This window comes from Homarus americanus, unplaced genomic scaffold (genome assembly GCF_018991925.1).
Source record: "Homarus americanus isolate GMGI-L3 unplaced genomic scaffold, GMGI_Hamer_2.0 scaffold41366, whole genome shotgun sequence".
Taxonomy (NCBI): domain Eukaryota; kingdom Metazoa; phylum Arthropoda; class Malacostraca; order Decapoda; family Nephropidae; genus Homarus; species Homarus americanus.
This window is the reverse complement of record NW_024723541.1, coordinates 3,018,018-3,032,967: the sequence shown is the minus strand read 5'-3', so window position 1 is coordinate 3,032,967 and position 14,950 is coordinate 3,018,018. Positions and strand designations below refer to the sequence as shown.

Sequence of the window (14,950 nt, the reverse complement as noted above, 5' to 3'; positions counted from 1 at the left end):
CATATATATTTCATTAGCCCAATAAAGCACGCGGACTTCGAATCCTGGCGGGTTGAGGTGTTGATTGTATATATATATATATATATATATATATATATATATATATATATATATATATATATATATATATATATATATATATATATAGAACATAAGAACATAAGAAAATAAGGAGTCTGCAATAGGCCGGTTGGCCTGTGCATGGCAGCTCCTGTCGAGAGTTACTACCACTCTCTATCATCCATGAATCTATCTAGCCTCCTTTTGAAACTTTCCAGAGTTCCCGCACTTACTACAAAGTTGCTAAGCTTGTTCCACTCGTCCACCACCCTATTTGTGAACCAGTTTCTTCCTATCTCCCTCCTAAACTTAAACTTATCCAACTTGAATCCGTTGCTCCGAGTCCTATCCTGCTCGGATATTATAAGAACTTTATCTATATCCCCTTTATTGATTCCTTTCACCCACTTAAATACTTCTATCATATCTCCCCGCACTCTTCGTCTTTCTAGGGAATGCAAGTTAAGTTTCTTTAACCTATCCTGATATATATATATGCAAGTAAATCACTGTAGGTGCGCGTGATCTAGGTATATGCTGATAACCACAAGGAAAGAAGAAAACACGAAGTTCCCAAGCGCTTTCGTGTAATTCACGTCTTCAGGGGTGAGTACAGACCAAAGAGAAGTACATAACAAGGTGTATATATACAGAGGAGGGTGAGACCAGGTCCACAATGGTCAGGTATTAGGTAATGACCCTACTAATCTTTAAATAGCACGGCAACGGTCGGTAGTCAGGTCAGAGGGTAAGGTGACCCAACCTTCTCACCTGGTTACAAATCTTCTTAATTACAAAATTGTCCAGTTTGTACATGCCATTACTCATATTCATGTTGAATGCTTCGGTATGTTTAATGAGACTAGATTCTATGATGTTCCTTCTATCAATTGAATTACAAGGTAATATTGAGGAGGCATTATCCCAGTCAATGCAATGCTTGTTATCCCTCGAATGAACAAACAGAGCATTGGATTCCTGGCCTGTCCTAACACTATAGGAATATTTTCATCAGTTTTGTGTTAGGCTCAGAGGAGTTAATCCTTATCTCTGCTGCTACTTATTTTCACGTACATTCAGTGAAGCAAAAACAGCCTTTTAAGAGTTTCATTGAGGTGTTCTCCCCATAATGTCATTTTACAAGAGAAGAACAACATTAATGTGAATATTTTTTTCTTTTTTACTTTGTAATTATTAAATTCACATTAACCTTTAGATTCAACTGAGACATGCACAGAGAGCTGCTAATACCCTTCGTAGGAACACATTAGCCTTTACGGGTATATCATATTGAAAGGATCATAGTAACATAAAGTCGGTAATGATGAAAAGGATGTAACACTGCAATCACATTTTTATTCTTATTTTTCACAATAATTGCAAGACAAATATCAATAAATACACAAGTAGCAGGAAGTCTATATAGGATCCTTCCCAACATTTTGATCATATATAACATAAATTGGTGGAGAGGAGAAGAGTCTTCGGGAGTACATTATGAGCCGCAGGCATTCATTAACGAGAACCATACTTGTATCTGTCAGAAGGTCCAGTGGACTCTGATCTGCCACGGGCAATGGCAGCGTCCTCCTCAGCAGCGAAGGTGATCTGGTCCAGCACGAACTGAGGGATTGGGTGGGGGAAGGCGGGAGCCACTGGCAGACTATCTGACTGGGGCTGGAAGCCGTTCTCGTCGGCGACGTACTTCACGGAAATACGTTGGCCGTCAGGAGCGGTGTAGCTGTAGTGAGAGCAAATATGTCAGGTGTTAAACGCTTCAGCTTATTACAAAATTAAAAAGTTAACACACACACACACACACACACACAAGCATATAATACTATATGCGACTATACATATAAAATATTTGAATTCAACTCACGAGAATTCTCCGGCTTTGACCACAGCTCCCTCGGGACCACGGGGAGAGCCAGACTGGGAAAGTTTGATGTCGTTGGCGGTCTCAACTTCGACGTTGTACGTGCCGTCTTCTTCATGGACGCGGTCGTCCTTCAAGATGGCCACATGTTCGTCGGAGTCAATAATGGATCGTCCTTGGTGAGGGTAGCTGTCGGGGGCGGCGATGGCCACGGCGGCCAACAAGGAGAGAATCACCTGTACAACAGATACATCTCTTAATTATGTCACCTGCTGTTATGATGAAAATATTTTCTTATCATGCGTCATGTTCATTATGTCAGGAAAAAACAGTAATTTCATCTTGAACTAATACAGTAATTATAGTCTTAAATCATATAACAGTTAATTGTTGAAGACAAGAAGCAGTATGTTAGTGTATATTATTTACCAGTGCCTTGTTGATGCAGAGGCTTTGATATCAACTTAGTAGGACTTTACCATAATTATATTTTGCATTCATAATTGTAATAAAGGTTCTCAGCAATAGAGGATTAGAATACTTACCGACTTCATATTGCTTGGCACAGGAAGGAACTGATGACTGTAGCGGGAAGGCCGACCTATTTATAGTCAACCCGTACTGGTAGTCAGTTGCCAGTTGTGCTTTAGAATGTTCTTAACGATGACAACTTTTTGTGGGAATCCAGTACTTACATATTAGAGATTGAGATACATGATATATGTTGATGTGGCCTTCATAGTCTTGCATATCATTAACGTATTATGATAATTTACCTGGGGTCATCCTCGTTCTCCTGAGAAATGGTACAACGTTTTTAGTTGGAAAAAAAAATTACTTTACGATGGCTCATGCACAAAGTTATAAAACATAAGTTAAGTTTTACGTCAAGAATAAAATGAAGTTTCCCATTAATTTTACGTCCAATTATCCTAACTACTTCAGTTTTTTAAGAAGCAGCAATAATTGGCAAAAAAATGTAATTATATCTTTAGTTCTGATATTGTAAATGAATACACAAACACACGCAGACAAAACAAACATCAAAGATTACAATGACTGACAATGAAAAGACACACGTATAGATTTCAGTGGATTTCACACACACACACACACACACACACACACACACACGCGCACACACACGCGCACACACACACACACACATATATAGTGTGCAGGAATTCTCACAGGTACACATAAAGTCACCTGGATATATACAAATAATTAATTGATGATTCTAATAGATCGTATTATCTCCTTAATGATACTTAATAACCAGCAACTATCACGACCACCGTAAGAAGTTAATGTTATAGAGGAAAACATTATCTGTAGTTGTGGGAAATGTTTCATCTCTGTCAAAAGACTTGCGGAGACGCAGCTAGGAGTGTAAGATACACCTCAGGCTTAAAATTATCATCGAGGCTACATTATAAGGTTGATATAGTACAGTGTATGTGTACTGTGCTATAGACTATGAAAGATATATAGAATACTGCAATTGGTGTTCAGAGTCAGTGAATATCCCACATTATAATGGAGACCTTTATAGCACATTAGTATTGGGAACACTCCATGTGGAGGAGGTTGTTGGCTTTGACATAATATTATCCTTCACTGAGTCAAACTTAAGGTGACTTGCTGAATTGTCAATATAAAACGAAAACATTCTGGATTTATTTTTTTATTAATGAGTTTCTAATTCATAATCATCATAACTACTTGGAGTTTTATTTACTAGTGGTATGAAAAAAAAATCATTCTTAGTCAACATATGTCCAAGGTCTTAGGACACACCCATCAATAAGACGACCCTCATTCAACTCTCCCTCCACTGCCCCTCCCTCGACCCCTCATGCCACTGGCCTTCCCTTAATGTCAGGTTACGTATTTCTACTTCTCCTGGATCTCCCGCCACCGCCCTTTACCCAGTTCTCCCTCGACCTACCCCACCCAACACCCAACCGTCCCACCAGTGTCATCAGGTAACCCGTCCTTCACAACCTGTATTTAGTCAGTATCATCCACTACACCTTCCCACGTTATTAACAGTAAATAAAAAAACAAAACAAAAACTTCCTTCTTATATATTAAGTAATAGCAAAGTGTGAAAAATTTATTATCATTACTAATATCCATGATTTTTTGAGTTATGATGTTGGGTATAATCCAATTTATGCCGCCAGTGCTCAGGGAAAATTATCCCATATTTTTCTGAACGATCCTTCTGTTCTCTAAGGCGTGTGTGTGTGTGTGTGTGTGTGTGTGTGTGTGTGTGTGTGTGTGTGTGTAATATGTTAATAATCTCCGTCCATGACTACAACTAAGAATAACTCATTATTTTTGTTTTCATATAAGAGAACGTACAGTATATGACCGAAAGGACATTTAACATATACAGAGTAACTACAGGTTAACAATACTCCACTATACATTAACCACAGATTTATGTTTTGGGTTTAATTTGGGATTTTCACACCAATCAAATCACCTAAACCCTTTTTGAAAACTGGATTAAAAAAAAAGTTATACAGAAAGTATCCAAGATTTCCCAGGTGTTGCTCAGGTAAGGCCAAGCATTACACACTCAGGTGTAAACTGTGTACAACGAGCCTAATTGTTGCCTTGTGTAGATCAACTGATTTTAATGGTTTAATCTTGACTTTAATTTGACACTAAATTCTTGCTTCATCCCACAATGGCAAATGGACATAAAGACCCAAACGAGTCTGTCTGTCTGACTGTCTCTGTGACTGTCTGTGTCTCTGTCTCTCTGTCTCTCTGTCTCTCTGTCTGTCTCTCTCTGTCTGTCTGTCTGTCTCTCTGTCTGTCTGTCTGTACACAAACTTTCAGCTTTTATGCGGTAGTGTCGTAATGTTTCTTATAATAAAATATTACCTTTATGTCTACCAAATATTATATATCAGTGATCACATATGTATATTCGCATATTTTACAAACACCTGTTGAAGTATCTGATTTCTTCCTATGGTAAATTGATGCGAAATTTACTATATTAGTTCTCATAAAGAAATTTTTCTTTTTTCTTTACAACTTTTCATCAAGGAGAAATTATGACAATTTTTCAAAGTCGTTTTCCTGATAAATGTTGTAATATAGTGAAAGTCATTTTAATATTCATATAAGCTTATGATAATAAAACAGAACTTGAAAACCAATCAATGAAAATCTAGAAGAATAATACATTAAACATTAAATAAAGGAATAAATCATAAATACTGAAGAAAATAATAATCTAGCTATTAATTCTAAAATAATCGTCTTTTAGCAGGTTACAGTCTATTTTATTTCATTTTCATTCAACACTAGTCCATTCTCCCTCACTGCCTCTCACTCCACCATTCTCCCTCACTGCCTCTCACTCCACCATTCTCCCTCACTACCTCTCACTCCACCATTCTTCCTCCCTACCTCTCACTCAACCATTCTCCCTCACTGCCTCTCACTCCACCATTCTCCCTCACTGCCTATCACTCCACCATTCTCCTTCACTGCCTCTCACTCCACCATTCTCCCTCACTGCCTCTCACTCCACCATTCTCCCTCACTGCCTCTCACTCCACCATTCTCCCTCACCGCTTCCTCCCCACCATCTCCCTCACTGCCTCTCACCCACCATCTCCCTCCTGCCCACCCCATTCTCCTCCCCACTCTCTCTTCCTCCCTACCTCCCCACCCACCATTCTTCCTCCCTACCTCTCACTCCACCATTCTTCCCCCCTACCTCTCCCCACCATTCTTCCTCCCCTCCTCTCACCCACCATTCTTCCTCCCACCATTCTTCCTCCCTACCTCCCTCACTTCCACCATTCTTCCTCCTGCCTCTCCTCCACCCATTCTCCCCTCACTGCCTCCACCATTCTTCCTCCCTACCTCTCCTCAACCATTCTTCCTTCCTACCTCTCCCTCACTGTCTCACTCCATTCTCCTCACTGCCTCACTCCACCATTCTCACTGCCTCTCACTCCACCATTCTTCCTCCCTACCTCTCACTCCACCATTCTTCCTCCCTACCTCTCACTCCACCATTCTCCCTCACTGCCTCTCACTCCACCATTCTTCCTCCCTACCTCTCACTCCACCATTCTTCCTCCCTACCTCTCACTCCACCATTCTCCCTCACCGCCTCTCACTCCACCATTCTTCCTCCCTACCTCTCACTCCACCATTCTTCCTCCCTACCTCTCACTCAACCATTCTTCCTTTCAGTGCCAATTACCCAGCCCATTACTTCTTCCCATCACTCTGTCATTTACTTTCCCCTATCATTCACCCTTCCTTACACTGCCCATCACTCAGTCAATTACTCATTCTTCGTTACACACAACCTTCCTTCCTCTCGTCTAATTAACACGACATTTTCTCAGCTAATGTTCACAGGTTCACATTATCTATACGTGAAAGTAATAACTACCAAATTCATGCTTAAATTAGAGTTAAAACACACTCGAGATTAATACACTCTGTAAATTTATATCACATACGTATATATCATGTGGATTCGTATTAAATAACACAGCTCTATATATACTCTTGATTTTAATGTATATGCTGATATTTGCATGTTTTTGTTAATGTGTTTGAGTAATACGAGCTATAACAGAATATGTGTGGGGGTTTTCATGCCATGTTTCGATGTTTGAACACAAGAACCTATAAAGCACTCTTCTTGTTGTCTGAGTAAGTACTGCACTTCTCCAGGATAAATCAGAAAGATGTATCTCTCTATATATGCATTTGTTGATGACTAAAGTATTGACTAAACTAGAGAATGTGTATTTAAGTCCTTGGTTATTGAAGAGCAGTAATTTATTTTTAAAGTTAATATATATCTGAGATGACAACTTTGAGAAATTAAGATATTGTGTCTGGTGTATGCTGAAGTGGGACCATGATGTATCAGACTACTGTATTATATATGAAGCTAATGAATAATATATCAGACTACTGTATTATAGATGAAGCTACTGAATAATATACGATTTTTTATATTATATCATAATACTGTATTATATATGAAACTACTGTATGATATATCAAACTTCTAGCATTTGTTTTCGTATTTTACAAATCGGCTGCGTCGTGTCGATATTAAATGGTAAAGTTATATACTGCTGTTGACCGCCAAGTGCAGCTTTCACACAGCAAGAGTTAATTTGTAGTGATCAACAATAATATCCACCAATCTCTGTTTCCTCGAATTCCTCACCATATCACAGTAATATTCTCACCAAATAATTAGAATATCCACTTGAAATAGAATATCCTCAGCTAACTAACTTAACAAACCTAACTAAATCTAACTATTCCAAATAACCAAACGCAATCGAACCTAATTTAATCTAGTTAACGAAACATATCTAAAACTAACACAATTTAACGATCATATATATTTTTGGTCAGGCTCAGGTCGGTAAAGTTAGGTCATGTTAGGTTTGGTTTCTTGGTATTGTAGGAATGGTTTAGCCTTGTCGATATACCTAAGGTATGTTTGTATATGACTAGAGTAAAATAGGTAAAATATAATCAAAGAAATAACACAAGTTTGTGTTTTCTGTTTATATATTAATTCTATATAATCTTACAAATAAATTAAGCATACGCACTTGACACCTCCAAGCACTGATGTACGATTCGTGTACAATCCTTTTATTTTTATACGTCAGAGAGCACCAGATATACTGGAGGTTGTAATGTACTCAACAGCCTTTATTTTATTTTTCGTAGTTGTACAGACTAGGATCTTCAGTGGCAGCGAAGGCGATCTGGTCCAGCACGAACTGAGGGATTGGGTGGGGGAAGGCGGGAGCCACTGGCAGCAGGTTAGACTGGGGCTGGAAGCCGTTCTCGTCGGCGATGAACTTCACCTCCACCAGAGTGCCGTCAGGAGCAGTGTAGCTGTAAAAATGGAAAGGAAAAATTTTATATGTGCAAAAACATTCTTTTTCGTTCTGAGTCAAATGTTTAGGAGTACATTGTTGTCTATATAACTTCCGCATAAGCTTCCACCGTGTCGATCGTGAGCCGTTCCTGTCCATGTCTTGATTATTGTATACATCCGGTAGCTTCTATAAGTTACTGTGGGGGACTTCAATATGAAAAACGAAAACATGAATTTTGTGACATATGTATGAAACTTTGGCATAGCTAATTTATATTAGTGATCTTCTTTATATATTAAATATACTGTATAAGACCTAAGAATCTACTATGAGATTGGCATTAGAAACTCCCAGTAGCAGTATAGGGAAAATCACCTACACTATATACAGTACCAAACAATTGTATTGACAAAACTCAAGGAAAAGTTATATCCTGAAATTACACAAAGTCCCGTCCTATAGAAGCTAACAGGTCAAAGCAGGTGAGTCATAGAATACATGTATTTATCCTTAATGATGTCGACAAATTAAAATCAGCGAGACGAAGTCAAAGGAGGAGACAACTGGTGCAGAATAACTTTGGAAAATGAGTCATATATTATAAAGTTGAATTCCACGTTGTCTAAATAGATTTTTTGTTTGAGACTTAAATCCACCAATAATGATGTATGGAGTCGTCACATGGCGATTACTTGATAAATACTGGTTCAAATGTTAAGAAGTTGGTGTGGCAGCAGCCAGACCAGAGTGTAAGAAGAAGTTATCATAGGTATAAAGAAATCCTTGATAAGATCCCACGAGTTACGAAAACACCAACTTAACGTGGATGGATGAATCAAGGAAGCATAAAATTGACCCAAGACGGGTAAAAATCACTTGATTTTAGAAGTGTGTGTGTTGGTGGGGATGAGGAGGGAGGCGCCTTCATTTAAACTAAAGTGTCTAAGTTACGGATTCTAATCACACTGATTCTCTTCATACATAAAGGTATGGTTCTGATTAATACCTGTAAACATAGTCATTCTTTCGTGATTATGTATAAAGCACATCAATCACGCAGCATTATCACTCCGTACTCTGTTCATAGCTCATACTGCCAAAATTTCAAAAATTTAATAGCACACACACACACACACACACTACTATACTCACGAGTATTCCCCAGCCTTGACTACAGCGCCATTGGTAGCACTAGGAGAGCCAGACTGGGACAGGATGATGCCGTTGCCAGTCTTCACGTCGACGCTGTATCTACCATCCTCCTCCTGGAACCGATTATCCTCCAGGATGGGCACCACGTCTCGAGAGTCTCCCAGCTGCCGTCCCTGAGGATCACTGTACTGGGGGGCGGCGGTGGCTACGGCGGCCAACACGGCGAGAATCACCTGTAACGAAGACGAGTGTTGCTGAGATCATCCACTATAGATAAATGAAAACTAGCCTAAGTTATTAATCATAGATAACGTTACTAATAATGTTATCACTGAACTTGTTTATGTTCATCTACTCAGCATCGATAACAAGTCAGTATAGATCAGTGTGGCCCTTTTTATTATACTTCACTTAATTGTTTACAAATAAGAGTAAAGTGCCAGTTATTCATAATTACTTTTCTTCTGTACATTTGAATTTTCTGGACATTTCATAAGCTTCAGCAAACAGACTCGTTAATTAGTATCCTGCTTCTTCATCATGCTGTAACTCTACAAAGTAATTCACTGGAATACTTACGAACTTCATGTTGCTCGATAGTGGAAGGGACTGATGCTTGCAATGGGAAAGACCAACAGTATTTATAGTCAACAGTTGGTGGCAGACAGTTGCCATTAGTGCTTTCTCAGCTTTTCCATCTATGACCACCTATTTGTCTTAATTTATTATGAATCATGAGGGACGGGAGTAAACAGGAAATTTCAGTTTCGTTCAGTTACGTGTTTGTCATATAAAAAAAGCTCCTGTGGCTAGTCGTAAGTAATTATATTAACCATAAGTTTAACAATCTGGTGAGAGTAACTGTGTTTATCTGGAAGGTTCCTGGCAAATATAAACTTCTTGATGCTTAACTGCGTTGCATGTCCTCCAAACCGGTTTTGTCAGTACGAGCGTCTGACACCAACTTTCCTTTTCAGGGGTCAAGATTTTGTGGAGAAATGAATATAGAGAAGTGTCATAAAACTGAGGATGATCATAAACGCTCTAACATACACAGTAAACACACAGACGCACTCATGCATGTGTGTATATGTACTCGTATATATTTGCACAGATTCAAGTGTGCATAGAAACATTTATGCACAAACATACAAATGTATACATACACGAATGTGCTCAATTCCATAAGCAGATGCACATTCTCATCCACTCACGTACTGGACATAACCAGATACGTATGTGCACAGACATTCACTCAACCACAAACACGCACACATGAATGCACAGACACACATGAATAAATTTGCTCATTGACACACACTTACATGTAACGTACACAGATTTATACAGGATATAAACTTAAGTGTACGTGAATATATCAACTGTATGTAAGATGGAGACTTGAGTAAGATAGCGAGTAGTGATCCAGGGAACATGACCCACACAGGACCAGTAATGCTTCCCTAACTCATCACTACACTTGGCGGACTGTTAAGGAACCATCACTACCTCTTGTAACCTCAACATCTCGTCAGTATTGGTAATAATAGTGTCCTGGTACACAGCAGAGCGGCCAGAATAGTGAGTATGGTGAAAATTCTAGGTAGGTGACGGGATAAGAATGCATAATTCCCAATAACATCAAAATCATACTAAGACTCTTCATTACCGAGAAAGTTTCGTTTAATATCAGTTAAAAAAAAAGACAAAAAATAATTATGCTATACATAGTTCTGTCTGATGTTAAATGAATCTAATCTAACCTAACTTATCTTAACCCAATTTAACCTAAGCCAAAGTATCCTATTAATCTAATCTTACGTAGCCTAATCAAACCCATTTTTAATCTTACCTAACTTTACCCTAATCTAGTCTAACATTCAAATCAGTGAACCATGAAAGCCATAAATCTTTGGGCACAATAAGAAAAGAAAAGAATAATCATCAGATATTTTTCCCTCTCTTATAATGAGGATGTTTTCCCGTCCCTTGGAACAAAGAATTGGGGACATCTTCACACGCCTACTTACGTCTAACAGGATGTCTGAATATTACAACACCACAAAGTCATGACGTGCATATTCTATCCTAATAAACACACTAATTATCAACACCTAACAGTTAAGAGAGATACATCTGTGAGGTTAACTGGAAGAAATTAATCCAGACTGTAAAGCTGTTAAGACCACTCCATCACTAAACACTTCCCGCGTATATAACCTGACCTCTTCAACCGCGTCTTTGGCTGAGTCAGCGGTGCAACAAACAAGTTTTTGTCCGCTGTCTCTCTCATCTTTATTGACGAGAATATTATTACAGCTATTTCTTCTTTATTATTCCTCTTCTTCTGTGCTTTTATTCTATTCTTGGGGATTACTATAAATATATGTGATATTCTTTTGTATAGCAATAACCTTACAGCCATTACTAGCTCAGAAATATTATAATGCGCATTTAATATTTTTATATTATGCAGTGTAATAATTAAAAGTTATATAAAACACGGTTAGAAATCTATCTATCTATCTATCTATCTTTAATTCTTGATGAAAATAATAACAAACAAATACTCTTTTAATTCCATCTCCATAAAAAAATACCAAAACCAGCCAAGAAAAATAAAAAGGATATTAGTATAAAGATGAATCATTTAAGTATTCAAGTAATGTGTTTAGTGCTGGTGTTAAACCTATCTTACCTCAAAAGGTGTAGAGTTACCATACTATGTTGTTTAATATCCATGAGAGGTCTCTTCTGAATACAAAGGTTCAGCCATAAAAAAGTTTTAAAGCTGCTTAACTGTACACAGACAACTATCTCTTTGAAGTGAAATAAGACATCTTTATCCTGTGTGTATGTGTGTGTGTGTGTGTGTGCAACCAATTTCAGGACAAAAATAATTAGTAGGTATATATATTGAGGACTAGCAGTACTAACGTATATAATTATTGCTAGTCGTGCTATTATATTTACTAAGGGCTAGTGGCACTACTGCAAAATTATGCACTGTAAAAATGATAAGGTTTAAATTGAGTATTTTAGGCAAAAAAGGGCATATTTACTGCAAAATACACCTTGATATTTAGAATACCCCTTATCGGACATACTGTAGGGTATAATGTTCCTATATTATCGTCCTGCTGGTAATATTTTTATGTTTCTCTCCCTTGACATCAACGATTCATTCTTTATGAAATGTTGGAATATAACACTGAGTGTGTAACCAAACCTCAATAACCATATTTTCTTCACATGAGCTTAAGTCCTTTACATTAATTTATTAGAATTGTTACGAACCCCGCCACCAATTGTCATGATCTACCTACCCAGCACTACGAACCACGCCATCTATTGTCCTGATCTACCTACCCAGCACCACGAGCAACGCCATCTAGGGACGAAACACGAGTATGACTCGTCTTAGTTACCACTCCGGGGTTTCCCTTCTCCATATCCTGGTTGTTGCGTCACCTCCTCAAAGTCTTCTTTGTCAGCTCCAATTCGAGGAGAGAGCAGTTCACTCTGGGAAGTGACCACAGGATCACCTATCATGGAAACCTACGGCACAGTGACTACCTACCGTCTTCTACAATACTCAGCCTTACTCGTCAGCCATCTCAGCTCCGCACTTAAGTATTTGTAATCTTATATTGCCTCCCCCACGTCCACTTGCTTCAAAATTGTGTATGTTGTATAAATATGTATATACTGTTAATGTTTAGGTTAAGTATGGTTAAGGGTAAATTATAGATAGCTGAATATTTTGGTTAAGGAATTCATGGTACTTTATTATACACAACAAAAACTCGCATCCTTTGTCTACCCTTTTATAGTCCGATTGTCTTTGTTTTTTGTTGTTGTTGCCTGTTGGGATCTGGGTAGACTTTTAACTATATTCTAAATCCCCAACTCGTAACAGAATACAATTAATTTTATCTCGACATATGGCATAAATACCCATTAGGTTGCCAGATACCACTTCCATCCCACCAAGAGTTTTGATGACACGACACACACTGCTTCTGCTAATTTACTTTATAAATTATTGAGCTGAAAAGGTTATTTGGGATAGAAAATTAGTTCTGATTAATTAGATGTGTTACTTGGGTCATCTCAGGGTTTATGGGTAATTATATAACCTTAAAGGGTTGGCCATTAGGGTCACTCAAAGACCATGTGTCATACCTACTTTGTTTTAAAGTGTTCTCAGGACTAGTGGTGCTACTACATACACTCAGGACTAGTGGTGCTACTACATACACTCAGGACTAGTGGTGTTACTACATACACTCAGGACTAGTGGTGCTACTACATACACTCAGGACTAGTGGTGCTACTACATACACTCAGGACTAAGTGTTGCTACTACATACACTCCAGGACTAGTGGTGCTACTACATACACTCAGGACTAGCGGTGCTACTACATACACTCAGGACTAGCGGTGCTACTACATACACTCAGGACTAGCGGTGCTACTACATACACTCAGGACTAGCGGTGCTACTACATACACTCAGGACTAGCGGTGCTACTACATACACTCAGGACTAGTGGTGCTACTACATACACTCAGGACTAGTGGTGCTACTACATACACTCAGGACTAGTGGTGCTACTACATACACTCAGGACTAGTGGTGCTACTACATACACTCAGGACTAGTGGTGCTACTACATACACTCAGGACTAGTGGTGCTACTACATACACTCAGGACTAGTGGTGCTACTACATACACTCAGGACTAGTGGTGCTACTACATACACTCAGGACTAGTGGTGCTACTACATACACTCAGGACTAGTGGTGCTACTACATACACTCAGGACTAGTGGTGCTACTACATACACTCAGGACTAGTGGTGCTACTACATACACTCAGGACTAGTGGTGCTACTACCTACACACAGGACTAGTGGTGCTACTACATACACTCAGGACTAGTGGTGCTACTACATACACTCAGGACTAGTGGTGCTACTACATACACTCAGGACTAGTGGTGCTACTACATACACTCAGGACTAGGGGTGCTACTACATACACTCAGGACTAGTGGTGCTACTACATACACTCAGGACTAGTGGTGCTACTACATACACTCAGGACTAGTGGTGCTACTACATACACTCAGGACTAGTGGTGCTACTACATACACTCAGGACTAGTGGTGCTACTACATACACTCAGGACTAGTGGTGCTACTACATACACTCAGGACTAGTGGTGCTACTACATACACTCAGGACTAGTGGTGCTACTACATACACTCAGGACTAGTGGTGCTACTACATACACTCGGGACCTTAATTCGTACACCGCCTATCTGAGGTGTTATGTTTTACGTATTTGTTTACATTTAACATGAAGGAGTCGTCAATGAAGTTTAGTATGATGGAAAAGTTTTTCATGAACTTCTCGTAAAACTACTTAAAGTTATGAAGGCTTTCAGCATAAGACGGTGGACTGTGAGGAACTAATATACATCAGTGTAATAAGAAAAATTATGATCTGTTAGTTGCTACCCGACCACCTGTATTCTCCAACAAGATATTTCCAATAAGGTAAGTTGTATGTAGCTTATGGGAGTCTGCCCGTGTGTGTCTGTGTTGTCTTTATGCATATCCACAATTTTGAAGATAGATAACTGAAATTTGGTAGGGAGGTGCGGGTAGCCTTAGAAATGATAGTGTAGTGGATGTAGTTTAGCTGATAATGTACCCACGGAAATAGGCTGCAAGTTGTCTCTCAGAAACAAGCCATGGCAACCCCGGGTACCCCAGTGCATGGTGTTACACCTCCAGGAACAACGGAGGTTGAATGCTGTCAAGTCAGTTTCTGTCGTCTGTAGTAGCCTGACGGGTATAGTCGCTTGTTGGGCACCTTGTAATATAAGGAGAGTATTCATTGTATGTTATTTATGTATTTTCTTTCAAGCATTTCAACAATGA

At 38.8% G+C, this 14,950-nt stretch overlaps 2 protein-coding genes across 2 annotated transcripts; both read right to left on the bottom strand.

Moving 5' to 3' along the window:
• Positions 1 to 1,399: 1,399 nt before the first annotated feature.
• Positions 1,400 to 2,544, bottom strand: LOC121863541 (cuticle protein AMP1A-like). Its single transcript, XM_042362232.1, has 3 exons — positions 2,485 to 2,544; positions 1,943 to 2,175; positions 1,400 to 1,801 (listed from the first exon to the last, which is right to left on the bottom strand). Exons 1-3 carry the CDS (start codon positions 2,491 to 2,493, stop codon positions 1,576 to 1,578), a joined length of 468 nt encoding a protein of 155 aa, XP_042218166.1. The 5' UTR covers positions 2,494 to 2,544; the 3' UTR covers positions 1,400 to 1,575.
• Positions 2,545 to 7,507: 4,963 nt separating this feature from the next.
• On the bottom strand, positions 7,508 to 9,686 carry LOC121863538 (cuticle protein AM1199-like). Its single transcript, XM_042362229.1, has 3 exons — positions 9,577 to 9,686; positions 8,998 to 9,230; positions 7,508 to 7,861 (listed from the first exon to the last, which is right to left on the bottom strand). Exons 1-3 carry the CDS (start codon positions 9,670 to 9,672, stop codon positions 7,678 to 7,680), a joined length of 513 nt encoding a protein of 170 aa, XP_042218163.1. The 5' UTR covers positions 9,673 to 9,686; the 3' UTR covers positions 7,508 to 7,677.
• Between the last annotated feature and the right edge of the window lie 5,264 nt (positions 9,687 to 14,950).

Coding starts and splice junctions, on each gene's coding strand:
- LOC121863541 (XM_042362232.1), bottom strand. Junction 1,802..1,942: donor GTCAAAGCCGGAGAATTCTC/GTGAGTTGAATT, acceptor CTCTCACTACAG/CTACACCGCTCCTGACGGCC.
- LOC121863538 (XM_042362229.1), bottom strand. CDS start 9,672: ATGGCAACTGTCTGCCACCAACTGTTGACTATAAATACTGTTGGTCTT. Junction 9,231..9,576: donor TATCGAGCAACATGAAGTTC/GTAAGTATTCCA, acceptor TCTTCGTTACAG/GTGATTCTCGCCGTGTTGGC. Junction 7,862..8,997: donor GTCAAGGCTGGGGAATACTC/GTGAGTATAGTA, acceptor CCATTTTTACAG/CTACACTGCTCCTGACGGCA.